The sequence below is a fragment of the Nomascus leucogenys genome, chromosome 5 (genome assembly GCF_006542625.1).
Source record: "Nomascus leucogenys isolate Asia chromosome 5, Asia_NLE_v1, whole genome shotgun sequence".
In the NCBI taxonomy this organism is placed as follows: domain Eukaryota; kingdom Metazoa; phylum Chordata; class Mammalia; order Primates; family Hylobatidae; genus Nomascus; species Nomascus leucogenys.
This window is the reverse complement of record NC_044385.1, coordinates 55,145,191-55,164,563: the sequence shown is the minus strand read 5'-3', so window position 1 is coordinate 55,164,563 and position 19,373 is coordinate 55,145,191. Positions and strand designations below refer to the sequence as shown.

Sequence of the window (19,373 nt, the reverse complement as noted above, 5' to 3'; positions counted from 1 at the left end):
CACATGGTTAAGATCAATAGGCCAGCTGGCATGTGCCTTCCAGTCCTAACTGCCTATCAGAGCTGTTTGGGACATCTTACAAAACACAGACTCTACCTCCAGACACCTATAGAATCAGCCTCTCCGGCTAGGGGGTCCAGGAATCCGTCTTGTTAAGGGTTGGATACACCTGAGCTAGAAGTGCACTGATGAGAGACACAGTCAGAGAGGTGGATTCTAAACTGGACACTCAAGGTACAATGGGAAAAAAGGCAGCGTTCACTCTGGAGGAGCTCGTGGTCTCAGTCGAAGACACAGGTAGCCAAGATGTGCAACAATCCCAGCTGCCACAGCTCTGGGCTCTACACTCTTGGCTGTCCTGGGAGGAAGAAACTCACATTTTCATGAGCTCTGTCCTTTATCACAGGGATAAAGGGAAAAGGAGCCCCTTCCACCACGGGGTCTCATCCCTTCCCTCCCAGAGGCTGGAGTTGGGGGAGGTGTCATGTCTGTGGAGCTGCTAAGGGCTTCAAGCTCATGGCATTCTATGTCTCTCCCTCTCAGTCAGACATTGGCTTTGGGAAGCTGGAAACATACGTGAAACTGGACAAACTGGGAGAGGTAAGACGCTGGGTTTGATCTTCTCCGAATAGCCAGGCAGGATGGCTTGGAGGAGGGGCAGACCTCCCTGGTTGGCCCTCTCTGGTTGGCCCTCTCTGGTTGGCCCTCTCTGGTTGGCCCTCTCTGGTTGGCCCTCTCGTGGCCCCTGCCCCACAGAGGTACACAGTCTTGGCCGTGCATTCTGGCCCAGCCTTTGGCAGGGGTTGAAGTGGGCTCAGATCCTGAAGGAGGGCGTGAGGATAGAGTAGCCATGGCCCTGGGCAGAATCTAGTCTTTTTTTTTTTTTTTGCAAGTCCTTGCCTGGGTTCAAAACCTAGCTCCACCATTTACTAGCTCTGTGACCTTTGGTGAGTTATATGACCTCTCTGTGTGCCTCAGTTCCTTCCTCTGTCCAATGAGATAGTAATTGTCCTATCACATAGGGTTATTGTGAGGATTGGGCAGGTTACTGTAATCAGCTTATGTACGGCACGCAGACAATGCCTGGCACATAGGAAGTGCTGTGTCACTTAGCTATTTCTGTTGACACTGCAGAGGCCTGGGGTGGGTGAAGGTTTATAGAGAGGGGCAACACACAGCCCTTTCCCTCCAGGAGCCCAAAGAGGTGACCTCTGTGTAAACATCAGCATCATATAAGGAAGAAAAAACCTGCTGTTATCATAGAGGGGCACGCGGCATGCTGGGGCTTAGAGGAAGGACGGATTCACTCCGACTGCGGAGTCATTAGGGACGCTTCCTGGAGGAAGTAGGCTTTGGAGGAAACAGCATGTCAGTAAAGGGAGGAAGGGCACTCAGGCCCCAGTCATAGCCCAGGCAGAGACACAAATGGGAGGCGCTGGACAGAGGCCAGCAGCATCTGAATGTGCCTGGGGCCTCTGCGGCCCTCCATCCCAGGGCACCTATGCCACAGTCTTCAAAGGGCGCAGCAAACTGACGGAGAACCTCGTGGCCCTGAAAGAGATCCGGCTGGAGCATGAGGAGGGAGCGCCCTGCACTGCCATCCGAGAGGGTACAGCATCCTAGGCTCCCACACTCCCCTGGGGGCTTCGGGAGGAGGGCTTCACCAGCTTGCGCCCCTGTGGGAGCTGGGGGTGGAGGGTCATTGCTGGAGTGGGACTCCTGGCGCTGACCCCAAGAAAAGAGGGTATGGGGACACATGGGGTCCTAGGGACCCAGGTGGACCTGTCTCCCCACAGTGTCTCTGCTGAAGAACCTGAAGCACGCCAATATTGTGACCCTGCACGACCTCATCCACACAGATCGGTCCCTCACCCTGGTGTTTGAGTACCTGGTGAGAGTCGGGCTGGGGCTGGCCGCCTCTCCCTCTTGTGGTGGAAACAGGGTGTGGGTAGGGGAGTGGGAAGCTGAGGGAGTGGGAGTGGTGGGATGAGGGTGATCCAGGCCTTCTTCTGGAATCAGATTCTCAGATGCTCCCGTGCAGGAGTGGGCCAAGAGCTCAGGCTTAGGGGTGGCTCGAGCCAGGGACCTGTCCCACTAGTGGGCGTGGGCCCTTCCCAGGGAGGGGCTTCTTCTCCTCAGCCTGTGTCTGGGCTTCTGGCCAGGGGTCACTGTGGGGCAGGACTGAGCCATGCTCTGTATTCCAGGACAGTGACCTGAAGCAGTATCTGGACCACTGCGGGAACCTCATGAGCATGCACAACGTCAAGGTGAGGCCTCGGGGGCAGGGTCCCCCCATCTTGGCAGCCACCTGTCCGGAAGCCCCGTGTGGGGACCCACTCTCACCACCAGGGATCCGGCTGCTGAGGTGGCTCAGACTTTCCCACGTAGGAAAGAGGGAGAGGGCAATGCCATCAACGAGTCCAGGAACTGGGTTGAGCACTTTACCCCAGGAAACAGACACACACTCTCTGCCACTGTCTAGCTGTTGGTATAAAACCCACTCCCAACTCTGAACATCAGTTTCCCCGTCTGTCAAATGGGAGTGTGAGCTACCTGCCAAAATGCAGGGAGGCTTCTGGGGAAGCTTGGGATTATGAATGACCCGTCCTGGTGTTTGTTAAAGAATCAAGGCTGGGCATGGTGGCCCACGCCTGTAATCCCAGCACTGGGAGGCCAAGGCAGGAAGATGGCTTGAGCCCAGGAGTTTGAGACCAGCCTGGGCAACATGGCAAGACCTCATCTCTACTAAAAATTGAAAAATTAGCCGGGCACAGTAGCGTGCACCCATAGTCCCAGCTGCTTGAGAGGCTGAGGCAGGAGGGCCACTTGAACCCGGGAGGTTGAGGCTGCAGTGAGCCATGATCACACCACTGCACTCCAGCTGGGTGACAGAGTAAAACCCTGTCTCTAAAAGAAAAAAAAAAAAAAAAAGGATCAAGCACATATATCTCCATATAGGCGGGCATCCTGACCCCCGTGCTCCTGACTGAGACATCTCTGGCCTCCCCCACACTCACTGCCTCCTCTGCACCCCTGGTGTCCTCCCGTCTGGATGGGATTCCCTGGTGTGGGTGGGGTCCAGGATGGGGGCTGCAGGGTGGGCAGGAGAATGAGGGGCTTGTGCTGACCTAACTGCCAAGCCCCTGCCCCCACCCCGGTCCCAGCCTTGGAGCAGAGGCTCAGGGCCACCTTCCACCCCACATTTCTCTTCCCCCTCCCGCAGATTTTCATGTTCCAGCTGCTCCGGGGCCTCGCCTACTGTCACCACCGCAAGATCCTGCACCGGGACCTGAAACCCCAGAACCTGCTCATTAATGAGAGGGGAGAGCTGAAGCTGGCCGACTTCGGTGAGGCTGGGGCTAGGGTGGGGCTCTGACGCTACTGGGGTGCCTCAGGGTGTGGGTGCAGTGGGGGAGGGCATAGCAGTCAACCTCGCAGCACCTGTGGACAGAGGTCCAGCGACATGTCTGCCCCCAGGACTGGCCAGGGCCAAGTCAGTGCCCACAAAGACCTACTCCAATGAGGTGGTGACCCTGTGGTACAGGCCCCCCGATGTGCTGCTGGGATCCACAGAGTACTCCACCCCCATTGATATGTGGTGAGTGAGCACTGTGGGGACGGAGGAGGGGAGGACAGGCCTGGCCACACCTCCAGACTCTCTTTTGCGGCCCCAAGGGTCTCGGTGAAGAACTACCTAACTTCCTTTGCCTAAAAGCCATGTGACATCCTGCTGAACTGGATGTTAAAAAATTAAGTCTGAAATATAATAGGTTAGGGTTTCCCTGGCTTAAATAGACCCCCCAAGCCTGTGCATTTGAAATCCTCTCCCAGAGGCCTGTGCGGGGGTTACCAGAGACCCAGAGGGTCCAAGAGGGCCCCTATAGTAAATACGATGAATCTTCCCCAAGCATCAGTCCCAGTGAAAATTTTGAAAGAGAAGTACTATTTTTATGTTAAAATGAACAAGCGTATGATTTGGTGTAAAATGAAAAATCAGCCCAAATTGCAAGCCAAGCTGCCAGTGGTGATGAATGGCTGCTGTGACTCCGCCCCAAGGTTCCCCAGGAGAATGGATGTATGTACCTCTCTCTTCCAGTGGGGCACACAGTGGAGAGTTTGAGACAACACTGCTGAGAGAATTGCCACATGGGCGATGGCTGCACAGACCCAAACCTCACAGAGTGAAAGGGGAGAGGTCGCAGCTTTCCCGAGCCCAGGGAAGCCCCCAGAGAGGGGCTGTAGTGGGGGCTGGGCAGTTCTAGGAGCCTCCACTGCCCTGGGCCACTCCGCCGCCACCAGAGCCACGACCCCTGCAGCCGCCTGTGGCAGGTCGTCTTTGGTGCCCTGGTGGAGCAGCCCTAGGAAGGGCGGCCGCCCCTGCCTGATGCCGCCCCTGCCCCTTGCTCCCCGCAGGGGCGTGGGCTGCATCCACTACGAGATGGCCACAGGGAGGCCCCTCTTCCCGGGCTCCACAGTCAAGGAGGAGCTGCACCTCATCTTCCGCCTCCTCGGTCAGTCTCCCGCTGCTCCGTCCCTCTCACCACCAGGGGGCGCCGGAACTCCGTCCAGCCCAGGCGCGGGGCGGGACGGGAAGGAGCGGCTCGGCCGGTTCTCGCCGGGGCGGGGACCCCCTGTGGCCTCGGCCATCTTTGCTCCCACCTCCTACATTGCATTCCTTTCAAGTCGGCCTTGGCCCTGGGCTTCACGCAGGCCCTCCCCACCCTCTCTCGTCTCCCCAGGGACCCCCACAGAAGAGACGTGGCCCGGCGTGACCGCCTTTTCCGAGTTCCGCACCTACAGCTTCCCCCGCTACCTCCCGCAGCCGCTCATCAACCACGCGCCCAGGTAGCCCCTGCGCCCGCGCCGCCCCTCCTGCTGTGGCCCTGGCTCTCCCATCCCCGCTCAGGCACAGCCTGTGTCCGCGCCTTCTCCTTGCAGGTTGGATACGGATGGCATCCACCTCCTGAGCAGCCTGCTCCTGGTGAGTGTCCTCCTGGCGGGGCCCAGGGAGAGGCAGCCAAAGAGCCGAAGTCCCCGTGCCCCATGCCGGGCCTACGCCCCAACTTCTGTGGCTCGTGTGCTCACACGTCTTTGAAACATCTCCCCTGTACTCTCCACCCCCAAGGCCAAAGGGAGCGCTGGCCTCTATACACAACCTCTGGAGTCTGTGCACTGCGAGCCCAAACCCGTTACTTAGCTGTGTAGCTCTGGGCAAGTTACAGAGAGTCTCCATGCCTCAGTTTCCTCAGCTGCAAAGTTATAAGCTGGCCGTGAGGATACGTTGAGATGACAGGACACACTTAGTGTGGTGCCTGTCTTATAAGGCACACGATGAAGGGTTGTTACCGTCACTACGCTTCTATTACGGATGTTCTCCTTCTGATCGTGGTTGGTTTGCATCTGTATTTCTATCCCAAGAGAAGGTCACTCTCCTGAAGTTTCATTTCTGGTTTTTCCTGGTGGCTGGAGACCGGGGAGCCGTCCCTTGAGTCTTGAGATGGCCTGAGGCTGGGTTTGTGGTAGGGGCTGGAGGCTGACCTGGGGCTTCTCCTGTTAGCCTCAAGCCCCACCCACCTCGGTGCTCTAACCAGCACTGGAGTCCTGCTGCCCAGAGGGTTTGCAGCCCCCCAGCCAGGGCCCAATAGCCCCACCCTGTGCCTTTCAGTATGAATCCAAGAGTCGCATGTCAGCAGAGGCTGCCCTGAGTCACCCCTACTTCCGGTCTCTGGGACAGCGTGTGCACCAGCTTGAAGACAGTAAGTACTGGGGGGGCCGGGAGCAGGGCCACCCAGAACCAAGGAAAGGGGTTGGTGAGTGTGGGCAGAAGAACCAGAACAAAGAGGCCAGAGGCCCCAGGCCCAGCCGAGCAGCCCTGGGCACCTTGCCTTCCCTGCTGGGGTTCTCATTCCGAATTGAGGGGGCAAACAGTGGAAATGAGATGCTGCCTCGAGGGCTCAGTTGGTCCTTCTGGGCCAGTCCTCACTGGAGGCCAGCTCCACCCAGCCCTCTCTAGACTATGCCCTTCTCTCCCCCAGCTGCCTCCATCTTCTCCCTGAAGGAGATCCAGCTCCAGAAGGACCCAGGCTACCGAGGCTTGGCCTTCCAGCAGCCAGGTAGGGGCTTGTGCTCTCCTGGACCCCTCCCCTTGTTAGTGGAAGCCAGAGCAGGCTACCGCTCCTCAGTGGGGACTCCCATGGTCCCCCCACCACTGGCTTCCCATTGGAGTCTTTGGGGAGCAGAGAAGGGCTTGGTTTCTCCTGCCTAGACTTCCTCGTCCAGCTCTTCCCTCCTCAACCCTCCACCCCAGACAGGACATTGCATTTGACAGTAGCCCTGGCAAAGAGGCATGCTGTCTCTGGTGCATTCTCTCTGCAAACCTGAGCTCTCTAATCAGATTCCATCCTGGGAGAACGGTACTTTGTTCCTAGAACAGTCAATGGCCTTGGACATTGACAAGTGCTTTCCATGCATCCTCTTCTTTAATCCTTAAAACACCCCTTGAAGTTAGTACTATTAATATTCCCCATTTCATAGTCAATGAAACTGAGGCTCTGGGAGGTTAAGTCACAAGTTCATGCAGCTAGTAAGTAGCAGAGATGGGATTTGACACCAGGTCGGACCGGCTCCTGTTTGCATGCCCTTGCTTGCTGTGTCAGAGCAGCTCAGGGGGACAGCAACTGTCCCTGCTGACCTGGGGTACCCCTCAGCCCAGCCTCCTCCCTGCAGCCCCACCTCTTCTCCATTCTCCAGGACGAGGGAAGAACAGGCGGCAGAGCATCTTCTGAGCTGCGCCCACCTTGCTGTGGCCAAGGGACAAGAGATCACGTGGAGCACAAATTCGGGTAGGATGGAGCCTGTGTGGCCCTCAGAGGACTGAAGAACGAGGGCTGACAGCCAGCCCGGAAGACCGCTTGGCAGCCCTGCTGGCCACGGCTGTTTCTTCTCTGTGCTTCCCGCGTGCCTCCCCAGTAGCCCTCACCTGCATACCAACCCCTCCATTACCCACATTGGGGCTAGCATGAGCTGCTTCCCTGAGAAGACATGAGAGGGGGGGTCCTCGTACCCTCTCCCACCCTGGTGTTTGGGCACCTGCGTGGGATGCACATGGATGACAGAATCAAGGCGCCAGGATGGGCACTCTGCCCTGGATACAGGCTCTACCCTCCTCCCCCAGGGCCGGCCTAGCGCCAGTTTGGTAGTCCCCCTTTCTGGCCTCTTGGACACACGTTTCATCTTTTTCCCCTCTGAGAGCAAGAAGAGACATGGCATGTTCTCTGGGACCCTGGAATCCTAGGTACCCACATGTATGCCAAAGCCTACCCCACCTGGCAGGTGTCCCACAGCAACAGAAGGAATAGTAGTCCCCACTCTTTCCATCAGCCCTACCCTACCTTCATTCCCCCGACACCCTCTGGCTTGAACCATGGTTGAGCAGTGCCGGCATATGCTTCGCCAGCATGCTTGGATGCCCAGCTGTGTCCAGAGGTTGCCTGGGACCACCAGTTGCATGCCTGCCACCTCAGCTAGCCCCCGCCCACCTCATCAATCTGAATGGAGTTGCCTTAAATTGGCAGGTGGTACTGCACTCACTGCCCTTGGAGCTGTGACCAGCTCCTGCCTGTCCACCCCTTCCCGAGGTGGCTCCTGCTTATCTTATCATCCCGGGCCTCTGATTAGCCAGGCCTGGTCAGGGTCCTGGAGACGGCACCCAGATATGCAGAGTCACCCTGACACTGGTGCCGGGCTGACCTCAGCTCCCGAAGGCTCGCACAGCCTCCCCATCCTTCCTTCCCAGCCCTTGCGGCTCTGTCCACCTGATCCCAATACCAGCTTCCCCGAGCCCCTGCCACCCCAGAGGGCGACCACGACAGGGAGAGGTGTAGATGCCACCATCTGAGGGAGAGGAACGTGGAACAGTAGCAGGCTCTGATGCTGAGAGGCTTGCCTCCAGGGGCTGGAAGCCCGGGTGGCCAGGGCCCCTGAAGAAGGCTCCCCTCTGTATCCTCCAGGTCTCCTCAACGCTGGGCTGATCCTGAATGGCACAGGCCAAGGGGAGGCCAGCCTCGCCTTTCTACCCAGGCCCCCTGCCCTGCCCACCTCAGGCCCCCACCCTCCACTCCTCCCCACGGTACTGTGAACGTCCTGTGATTCAGTGCAGAGACAGATAATATATTTAATTCATGTTGTACAGAAAGGAGCGAGCGGTCTCGTACAGAAAAGCTGATTTTGATAGATTGATGCCAAAGATGGAGAACCGAAGGCCCCTCTCCAGGCCTAATGAGTGTGGGTGGGGCGTGCTTGTGTGTATGTGTGTGTGTATATATATATATATATATAAAGTGAGGAGAGAGTTTGATTTGTGTGTATCTCTGACCTCCCCCACACCCCAGGCTGTGGGACGGGTGCCTAGCATTCACCTTGCTGTATCCTGGGTGCAGAAGTTGGCTCTTGCTGAAGAGCATCAGTGGTTGTTGTGGGTGGGCAGAGGAGTCCCAGGCCTGGGAGTCTGACCTGTGGCCTGGCATTGGCCCAAGTTGGTGCCTGTGGGCGGGGGGGGGGGGGGGTGTGGCTGGCCAGGAGAGCAAAGAGGGACCCCTGGGTGGGGGTCTGGGGTCTGGCCATGCAGCTGATGCCTGTGTTCCTGGTGCCAAATGGCCCCCTGGCTTCTGAGGAGGGAGGTAGGCAAGATCAAGATGGGGTTGACATGGGAGATGGCCAAGGCCAGGGCAGCAGGACGAGGGTGTGGGCCTCCCTGTAATTCAGGCCCTGCAAGAATTGCTGCAGACCTCGAATACACCTCCTGCTGCTGCCTAGACCGCCTCCCCACCTTTGATCTGGATGCAGCCCCCCCGCAACACATCATACACAGCTCCCAAAGTGCTCAGAATCCTGCTCTTGTCCAATTCGGGGTCCAGGTTTGTTCTTCCCTAGACCACTCTGAGAATGCAGGCCCTGGACCCTGCCTCCTGACCTGTCCTCACGCCTGGCCTTAAGCACTTTGCAGTTTGCCGGCATGGTTTGCAGTTACTTAAGAGGGTGGCTGCTTTCCAGAGGAGGAAGCTGATGCTGAGGTTGGTAATGTCTCCTAAGGCTCTGGAAGTAAGGGGCGGGCCAGGGCTCCATTCTCAGCTTAGCACCAGTTCTACCGAATGAGACCTCCTCAGTTTGCTTGTAGGCAGCCAGACAGCAAAGTAGGATCGTAACTCAGACAATTAGTGCTTGAGGGGAGGAGAAGGGCTGGGAAATGCATTGGTAGGAATTGGAAACCAGACATTTATTAAGTTCCCTGCTGGGTGCCGGGCAGCCCTGTGCCCAGGCATTGTCTCACTGAATCCTCATAGAAACCCCCCTTTCTCCCCACTTTGCAGATGAGGACATGAGCCTCCCAGGGGTAGCCTGGGGTCACATACCAAATTAGAATTCCAGGTGTCTGCCCCCCCAGCCCTGTGGTCTTCAAGGAGTGGGAGGCATGGGGAGGTGAGGTGGAGACAGTGCAGAGGCCCTGGACGGAGGAAAACACACAAGGAAGGACACGGGCAGATACTGTCTTGAGGAGCACTTTGTAAGGCCACCCTTGTGGCAGGCAGAGGTGGCCCGGTGAGGCTCCGCATCTTTAGGAGTCACTGGGGGCAGCCATTCTTGCTGCTGCAGCTGTGGCCCTGCTGAGGAGGCACACACCTAGGGGCTTCTGACATCAGGCACACTGAGCTTCTGCCCTAGAAAGCTGCCAGGGCTGGGAGCGCGGGCCAGCCTGGGGGTGTGGAACTCACCTGGACAGGCCCACACCAGGCCTTGGGTATGATTGGTGCTCAAAAAGTGATGGCTCCAGAGAAGGAAGCTGGGTTCCAGCGTGAAGAGGGGCCGAGTGATTTTGGCCATGAGCTGCCACTGGGCTCCCAGGGACCAGGCTGAGCTACAACGCAACCCAGTGTCCTGGGGCCCTCGGTTTCCTGGGTAACCCTGCAATCATTTCCTTATGCCGGTGACTCTCAAAAACAGGAGCCTGCCCCATTCTGCTGGAATCCCCGGCCCAACGCAGCCTTTTGCAAGTCATTCCCCCTCTGGCCTCACTTTCGCCATCTGCCTGCTTCTGGGACAGGTCAGGAATATCCAGGGTGCAGATGCCATCCCCTCCACCATGGCCACTTGGCAGGGGCATTTGAGGCGTGTAGCAGCCCTGCGGCTTCAGACAAAATGTCCTATTTGCTGAACTCTACAGGGTGGGGGTGATATCAGCTCCTGTGCTTGTCACTGCCCACATCATCTTGCACCCCAGTGAGACCTGGAGCTGGCTCTCCCCTGCCCCACCCTCCTGTGGGCTCCCACTCACCCTGCCCCTACTCTCTGGGTCCAGTGGTCAGGGCTGATGTCTAATAGGCCACCACTCCTCTACCCTGCTGGGCTCCCTGGGCCAGCCAAGTGTCAGGCACTGTTGCAGGCCTGCTCCTTTCCTCCCTCCTTGAAGCATCCCAGCCTCCTTTGGGCCATCTCCCCACCTCTATCTCTGCTCAGACCCTTGCTTTTGGCCGTGACACTCTACAGCACCCCAGTGAGCCCCTCTATCTCCAGAGCAAATCATCAGCACCATGAATTAGCCACAGCCTCCTCCATGCCTGGCCCTGTGCTAGATGCCAGGACACCAAGATGCATGACATTCCACTCCCACCTTCCAGAAGCTCAGACCTGCCGGCAGAGATGGCCTTGATTACAATAGGTTTTCTCAAGAACCCACTGTGCACCTGGTGCTGTGCTAGGCACTGAGGATACAGCCGTGAACAAGATGGCCAACCCCTATTCTCATAGAACTTATGTTCCAGTGGAGGGTATAAGACGTTATCCAAATCAACAGGCATATCAAGGGGTCATAAGTGTGATGAGACAAAATAAGGCAGGGGCAGGTTTGAGGGGGAAGAATGTGACGGCATAGTGTGGGGAACTGCCTGGTCAGGGAGGGACCTCTCCATCAAAAGTGAGCTATGGGCTGGGCGTGGTGGCTCACACCTGTAATTCCGGCACTTTGGGATGCCAAGGCAGGCAGATCGCTTGAGCCCAAGGGTTTGAGATCAGCCTGGGCAACATAGCGAGATCCCATCTCTATTTAAAAAAAAAAATTAGCTGGGCGTGATGGCTCATGCCTGTAGTCTCAGCTACTTAGGAGGCTGAGGTAGGAGGATCACTTGAACCCAGGTCGAGCCGCAGTGAGCAGTGATCGTGCCACTACCATCCAGCCTGGGCAATGGAGTGAGACCCTGTACCAAAAAAAAAGTGAGCTATGTTGTGTAAGGGGGCCACGTGGACAGCCAGGTACAGAGTATTCCAACAAAGGCCCTGAGGTAAACATGCTTGAGAATGAGTGAGAGGCAGTGAGGCCAGGGCAGAGTGAGCCAGGCAGCATGGCAGGAGGACTGGATCATGTGGGGCAGTGGCTCTGCCCATTAGATCCACCTGGGAAGTGTTTAAGATCCACTGCCATCCGGCCCCAGCTCAGATTGATTCAGATGACCCTAACATGTAGCCAGGGTTGAGAACCGCTCACTCGTGCGGGGTCTTGCGGGCTGTGGTAGGGGTTCTGGATTTTATTCTGAGATGGGAAGCCACTGGCCTCTGTTTTTAAAGGCTCAGAGGGTCAAATAGGAGATGTCAGCCCCTATGAGGAGGGTGCTGGGGCAGGGAGAGGAAGGATCCCCCAGGTGGTGGTAGAGCAGCAGCAGGTGTGGTGGGAAGGGAGAAGGGAAGCACCTGCTCTCCTGTGTTGCTGTGAGAGGGACTATCATCCTAATCCCAGGGAGGGCCACAGAGGCTCTAGGGTTAGGTAACCTGCATGGCCACACAGGGAGTAAGGTGGACTGTCAATTCCAACCCAGGTCAGCCTACCTGAGCAGCTGCCTCTGGGCAGGTGGGGGTGCTGGCACGGACACTCCACCTCACTTGTTTGCATGGAGGATGGGCATCTGGTTTCCAGGGACTGGGAAATCCTTGCCTTCTGGTCACCTAAAAGCATTGTCTGACAGGCAGCCAGTAGGCACCTGGGGGTTGGGCAAAAGTCACTATCCCCCACCCCACCAAGTGCCCCCTGCCATCACTCAGCCCCTCTTCTGGACCCTCAGAACCTCCCACCATCTGCCAACTAAAGGCGTCACTGGGCACCAGGGCCCTGCTCCCGCCCTAGGTGTGGAGGCCCAGTGGCTGGCATCATTGCTGATGGTCAGTGCCCAGACTCCAGGCGAGTGTGTGCCAATTCTCCTAGACAGGACGGGTGGGGCCAAGGGAAGCTCTAATGAGATTGCGGGTGCCACGTGGCCACTCCCACTTCCTCCCTTGTTTTCTCCTCTCCCTTCTTCCTGCTTCTTTTTACTTCTCTCAGTGCCCCTTATGGGCACTAGGTATTACTCAGTGGGCGGCCCTGAGTAACACTGAAACCCAGAGATCAATAATCTGACCCAGCCTCTTCTCTAAGGAAGGAGATTTTGCAGCCTCTCCCTTGAATCAACTCAAGCCTCCAGTCCCTGAGATGTGTTCTCAATGCCAAGCATCAACCTTTGCTCCTGCACCCCCAGGCCCTTCCTGGTGATGTGACACAAACATGGAGAGCTGAAGCATGGACAGGGTGTGGCAGGGAGGATCCCCGCTGCCCTCCTGCATGTGGTCAGCACTCCTGCTTGCCCCTTTCTGGGCTAGAAACTTCTAGCCCAGTTCCTCATCTTCCTGTCTCCTCCAGAGCTCCTCTCTCCCTAATTTACTCATTATCCATCAGATAGTTCCAGACTCTGTGCCAGGCTCTGTTTTTAGTACCCAGGATACAAACTTGACCCTGACTTAGACCCCACTCCCAGGAGCTCAGCGTCTCAGAGGCGGCTAGGATGTAATCTTTTCTTCCTCTCAGCTTCTTAAGGTCTCAGCTACCTGGGGGAAAGACAGTTGTCCATTAGTCATTCTATTAAAATTTGCTAAGGTTTTTTTTTTTTTTTTTTTCAAGAACAATAAAATGTTTTAATGTCCTCATGTTTTCCCTGGAGGAGAGATTGGCTAAGTCCTAGGTTCCTAGGGAGAAGGAATCTTGCACAACCAGGGAAATAGCACACAGGCTCCAAAATCACACAGACTTGGATTCAAATCCCAGCTCTATGGCTTGCAAAGCTGTGTCACCTTGGGAATGTTCCTTAACTGCTCTGTGCCTCAGTTTCTCTCTCTGTAAAATGGAGACAGTGATAACACCTATTTCACAAGGTTGTGAGGATGTAAGAATGAATATTCAGGCCGGGTGCAGTGGCTCATACCTGTAATCCCAGCCCTTTTGGAGGCCGAGGCGGGTGAATCACTTGAGGCCAGGAGTTTGAGACCAGCCTGGCCAACATGGTAAAGCCCCGTCTCCACTAAAAATACAAAAAGTAGCCAGGCGTGGTGGTGGACACCTGTAATCCCAGCTACTTGGGAGGCTGAGACAGGAGAATTGTTTGAACCCAGGAGGCGGAGGCTGCAGTGAGCCGAGATCGTGCCACTGCACTCCAGTCTGGGTGACAGAGTGAGACCCTGTCTCAAAAAAAAAAAAAAAAAAAAAGAATGAATATTCAAGAGGGGCCTGACCCAGAGTGCTAGGTGAGTGAGCTTCACATCCTCACTCTGCACACTCGCACCCACTTCTCCACATGCAGGAATTCCAGCTTCCTCCCTCCTGGAAGTAAAGTGGAAGATCATATGCTTTTATTTCTTGCATTCTTCACTCTTGATAGGATCTCAATCAGCAAGAATGCATTAAGAACATCCTACTTAAAAGATTTTGCAAGACTTTTAAAATTACCTCAGCCCAGAGTTTTTTCTCCATGGGAGCTTTAAACGTAGCTGGGGAAGTAAACATGGAAAGAGAATTTATGATAAAAGGCACTGGGTCAGGTGTCACTCAAAGTGGATCCGCTGCCTCTTGAGGCAGTAAGCACTTTGTCCCCTAGACTGGGAAACCACTTGGGAATTCCAGGGGCACCACTGCCTCCGGTACGTCTTTCCAGGTTCCTGAGGAGCCAGCAGCCAGATCTGCACCTGGCCTGACCCTATTCCTTGGGTCTTTCTTTTTTGCTGTGCGGAGTAGCAAGGTGTAACTGGCAGATGAGACACCTTCCTCAGAGAAGCCAGAGGAATGTAGCAAGGCATGATTCTGGGCTTGCAAACACCCTTCTCCTTGGATTCCAGGATGCCAGGGGTATCCTCTCAGCCCTGTCACTGGCTTTGAGGCCAGACTTGGCTTTTCAGGACCTGGGACTGATTCTGGGGTGTGGGAATGAAATAATCTGGGATTTTTTTTTTTTTTTTTTGAGACACAGTCTCACTCTGTTGCCTAGGCTGGAGTGCAGTGGCATGACCTTGGCTCATTACAACCTTTGCCTTCTGGGTTCAAGCGATTCTCATGCCTCAGCCTCCCAAGTAGCTGGGATTACAGGCATGTGCCACCATGCCCAGTTAATTTTTGTATTTTTAGTGAAGATCGGGTTTCGCCATGTTGACCAGGTTGGTCTTGAACTCTTGGCCTCAAGTGATCCACCCACCTCGGCCTCCCAAAGTGCTGGGATCACAGGCATGAGCCACCATGCCCAGCCCTCAATCTGGGATTCTTAAAGCTGGAGTTGATGAGAGTAGGAGAGCCACCTCGGGAAAGGGGATGGGGCCAGGGGTTAGGGCTGAGTACTGTTTCCTGCCTTGGGCAGATGCCTTGAGTGGGTGCCTACAGCCACCTGTGATTCCACACCTCCAGCCAGTGTTCCACTTGGTAATGGAATTTACTGCCTGGCTTCTCTGTAGAAGAAGATGAGTGGGGGTGGGGTGAGGTTGACATTTACAAGCAATAGAGGCAGTGTTGTGCCGGGCTGCCTCAGCCTGAGTCCTGGCACCACCACATCCTAGTTGTATGACCTTAGCCACACAGCATGGCTTCTCTCTGCCTCAGTTTCCCCACCTGCAAAATGGGGTGATCATAGGATGAGTGTGGATTAAATGAATTAGTACATGAAAAGCACGCAGAGCCCAGGCACCGTGGCTCACGCCTGTAATCCCAGCACCTTGGGAGGCTGAGGCGAGCAGATCATGAGATCAGGAATTCGATACCAGCCTGGCCAACATAGTGAAACCCCGTCTCTACTAAAAATACAAAAAAATTAGCCAGGCATGGTGGTGCATGCCTGCAATCCCAGCTACCCAGGAGGCTGAGGCAGGAGAATTGCTTGAATCCAGGAGGTGGAGGTTGTGGTGAGCCGAGATCGCACCACGGCACCCCAGCTTAGGCAACAGAGCAAGACTCCATCTCAAACGAAAAAAAAAAAAAAACAAAAAAAGAAAGAAAGAAGAAGAAGAAGAAGAAAAGCATGTAGAATTTACTGGTCATGTAGAAAGCACTACACAGTGTAAGCTGTTGTTATGTCATCTTTCCCTGAGCGTAGAAGCAGGCATCACCCGCCTTCCCTGTTTCACTGTGAGGGCTGTGAAGGAGGAATGGTTCCGTGGGGCACACAAGTGAATAAAACCCTTTCTGTCTATGGAGAACTACCTGTCCTCCCAAAATGCCATTAGGGTTTGGGAATTTTGGTGTCACTTATTCTAACAGATATAGATGTTAGGCAAAAGGCTATGAACTTAACAAACATTACCTAAATTTTAAACTTTTTAAAAGTTGAGAGACAAATCTTTTTGGGGCCAGGCACGGTGGCTCACACCTGTAATCCCAGCACTTTGAGAGGCCGAGGCAGGTGGATCACCTGAGGTCAGGAGTTCAGCCTGGCCAACATGGTAAAATCCCGTTTCTATTAAAAATACAAAAATTAGCTGGGCATGGTGGCACGCGCCTGTAATCCCAGCTACTCACGAGGCTGAGGCACGAGATCGCTTGAACCTGGGAGGCAGAGGTTGCAGTGAGCTGAGATGGTGCCACTGCCCTCTAGCCTGGGCAACAGAGTGAGACTGTCTCAAAAAACAAAGAAAAAAAAACTCCTTGGGTCCAGGTCTGGTACTCACACCTGTAATCCCAGTGCTTTGGAAGGCTAAAGCGGAGGATTAGTTGAGGCAAGGAGTTCGAGACCAGGCTGGGCAATATAGCAAGACCTTGTTTCTACAGAATATTTAAAAAGTAGCCAGGCATGGGGGTGCATGCCTGTAGTCCCAGCTACTCTGGAAGCTGAGGCAGGAAGAGCGCTTGAGCCCAGGAATTTGGGCTGCAGTTAGCTCTAATTGCACCACTGCACTCGAGCCTGGGTGACAGGGCAAGACATTGTCTCAAAAAAAAAAAAAAAAAAAAAAGTCTCCTTGGCTTAGACCACTCTGTGAAACACTAGAGATTCAGAAATAAACAGTGTTCTATCCTCAAGGAATTCACAGCCCGGTAAAGGAGAGAGACATCGTTGCAGAAATAACAATAATGGCTTTGAAGTGGGCTTTGGTATCTGCATTTCGCAGATGTGGTAGGGATTATCCCAGATATTGTAAACAGCTGCCCAGATGACTTGCTCCTTCCACCTCCCTCCATTCCCCTTCCTCAGCCCCTGCAGTACCTACCTGGTTTGCAAGACTTGTAAACTGAGTTGGGCCTCACTGCTAGGCTCATAGCTGTGAATGACAATATGAATGAATATAAACATGAAATGTCTGCTGCATTAGGAACTTGCTGGAACCCACTCTTGCCTGGCCACCTCTCTCCCTTCCCTTCCATGCAGCAGCAGGCACCTCGGGCTATCCCTGCGGCCTTGAGCTTAGACTTTAGACTCGAGTGCCCATTTACAGTCATGGGGTACAGCCTTGTTTCTAAGGTGTTTCCAAACTCTACTCCCCAGCCTCCACTCCTAGGTGTTCCTGGGCTGCAGAGGGGCTCCAGAGAGGCTTCAGGACATTCCACTGACTGTCCCACTGTCACCACTAAGGGTTGAGCCTCCTCGCCAGCAAGGTGCCTAAGCCCCTTGTACCCTGGCTCTGACTTCTTTGCATACTCTGCAATCTTGCTACTAGACCAAGGACCCATTTTCCCCAAGGGCACCTCCTACCTCAAGCCCTTGTGCCTGAGTCTGTCCACGTTCCCTCTGTTTGGACTTCCTTCCTTCCTTCCAGCTCCCTGCAGCACCAGTTCCAGTTCAGTCACTGTGCCTTGAGCAAACTCCCTCACCTGGCTGAGACCTTGGTGCTTTTGTCCCTACAATGAAGGTGGGTCCTGGATGCCCTCAGAGTCTCATTCTTGCTCCTGGATTTTACATAAACCTGTCTGCTGTCACTTTCATGTTTTATAATCCCCCCTCTTCTTCTTTCAAACATGCCTCAAACTCCCTTCCTCCAGGAAGCCTTCCTTAATCAGCCCCGTGAATACTCCCATATGTGCTCAGTTCTCTTGGTAGCAAGTGGGCCTATGCCAGTGCTGGTGCCAAGGGGTCCAGAGGGGCCTTAGCTCCCTCATAACCTCCATTGCCTGACAGGCCACCCGAATACCTACAACCTAAGTGAAAAACAGAGCTTAGCATAGAAACAGTGACCACTTCTCACTAAATCCCCCAAGCATTCTCCCAACCCCCAAGACCAGACCTACCCCAAGCCAGACAGTCTAGACATTCTAGTTGTCTATAGTCTACACTCTTTACTTTTTTGGAGACGGAGTCTCGCTCTGTCACCCAGGCTGGAGTGCGGTGGCGTTTTCTTGGCTCACTGCAACCTGCACCTCCTGGATTGAAGCAATTCTTCTGCCTCGGCCTCCCAAGTAGCTGGGACTTACAGGCACATGCCACCATGCTTGGCTAATTTTTTGTATTTTAGTAGAGACAGGGTTTCACCATGTTGCCCAGGCTGGTCTTGAACTCCTTAGCTCAGGTAATCTGCCCACCTTGGCCTCCCAAAGTGAAAGGCCTACAGGCATGAGCCACTGCACCCAGCTTAGTCTACTCTCTTGTATCTAGTTTTTCAGTGTCTAAGTCTCTTTCTTGGGTTTAAGTTGTAAGCTGCCTGGGATGAAAAGGGCCATGCCTTCTCATTCCTGGCTATGACCTCCCCCAGTGGCTTTGTCAGAGTAATGACACCACTTGGTGACCAAGTAATTTTTAAAATAATTATTTGGGTTTTTGTTTATTTATTTTTTGAGATGGAGTTTCACTCTTGTTGCCTAGGCTGGAATGCAATGGCACAATCTCGGCTCACTGTAACCTCCGCCTCCCAGGTTCAAGCAATTCTCCTGCCTCAGCCTCCCAAGTAGCTGGGATTACAGGTGCGTGTCACCACGCCTGGCTAATTTTGCATTTTTAGTAGAAACGGGGTTTCCCCATGTTGGTCAGCCTGGTCTCGAACTCCTAACCTCAAGTAATCCATCTGCCTCAACCTCCCAAAGTGCTGCGATTACAGGCGTGAGCCACCGCGCCTGGCTAATGTTTTTAATAATTATGAAAATGCTTTCACGCCCAGTAGCCCTTGTTGCCTCACCTTCTGTGAGGGAGACAGAGCATGCACGATTTCCCCAATTCAGTGGATGGGGAAACTGAGGCTTTGGGATTTTGAACTCCTTGCACATGGGAGGTTAAGTGGCAACACTTGGCCTCCTACCAGGCACACCCCTGCCCCAAGGCTGTGCACCATAGGTCAGTGACTCTGAACTGCTTTGTTTGCCAGCTCAGGTTTTAATCCGTTTCAGCGTCCGGCCGGCCGTGAGCAGTGGCCGCAGGGCTGGCAGGAGAGCCAGAATAAGCAGATTTGGCTTCTAATCTGACTCACCCAACTGGTTCAGAATGCAGCCAAACGGGGGAAATTTGGGTGAGCTCCTCCTCTTCCCCTCCCTCGCTTGCTCTCGCAGTTGTCCTCCAGCACCTCTCTCTACCCCTCCCTATCCCTCCCCCCCCCCCCCCCCACTCCCCCAGCTCTGGGAGCGCATGCGGGGGCGGGGTCCTAGGAGGATGTGAGCCCATGGACACGCTGGCGGGATGTTTTTCTCCTCGGCATTGTTCTCCCATGCCCATTGTGTGCGCTGAGAGCAGCACGTCACCAAGTCGCCTGGCAGACTCTCAGCAGAGCTGGGGAATGTTTCCGGAGTGGACTAACCCATTATGAATGACTGAAACTTTTTAAAAGCTCTGGCATTTCTTTGGATGGCCAGACTGGGAGAGCCAAAGACAAGGAAGGATTTGGAAACTCCTAGCTTTGAGGCTAAAGGTCCCAAGGACCTTGGCAGACCCGTGGTTTGCCAAGAGGGCCTTTCAGACTGGGCCTGCCACCCAGTGAGGGATCTAGGAATGTCACGTGGAGGGGAAATGGCAGGTGGGGCAGTGGATGGAGGGCTCAGCTGGAGGTATGGAGGGAGTCAAAATTGTATTACATTTTGTTTACAACACCTGACCCCAACTTGGGACTTGGGATGGCTCACACCTGAGTAT

The 19,373-nt window shown here is 54.8% G+C and overlaps 1 protein-coding gene across 2 annotated transcripts in view; it reads left to right on the top strand.

Moving 5' to 3' along the window:
- Window positions 1–8,197, top strand: part of CDK18 (cyclin dependent kinase 18) — a 28,244-nt gene extending 20,047 nt beyond the window's left edge. For both annotated transcript variants that reach the window (XM_030813122.1, XM_030813121.1), the window contains exons 5-16: window positions 544–600; window positions 1,495–1,609; window positions 1,797–1,891; window positions 2,205–2,267; window positions 3,224–3,347; window positions 3,478–3,598; window positions 4,414–4,511; window positions 4,740–4,845; window positions 4,939–4,981; window positions 5,666–5,756; window positions 6,036–6,113; window positions 6,751–8,197. In XM_030813122.1, the coding sequence (XP_030668982.1) occupies window positions 544–600; window positions 1,495–1,609; window positions 1,797–1,891; window positions 2,205–2,267; window positions 3,224–3,347; window positions 3,478–3,598; window positions 4,414–4,511; window positions 4,740–4,845; window positions 4,939–4,981; window positions 5,666–5,756; window positions 6,036–6,113; window positions 6,751–6,785 (1,026 nt within the window). In that variant the 3' untranslated portion in view covers window positions 6,786–8,197. The remainder of the gene's footprint in view (window positions 1–543; window positions 601–1,494; window positions 1,610–1,796; window positions 1,892–2,204; window positions 2,268–3,223; window positions 3,348–3,477; window positions 3,599–4,413; window positions 4,512–4,739; window positions 4,846–4,938; window positions 4,982–5,665; window positions 5,757–6,035; window positions 6,114–6,750) is intronic.
- Window positions 8,198–19,373: the final 11,176 nt, after the last annotated feature.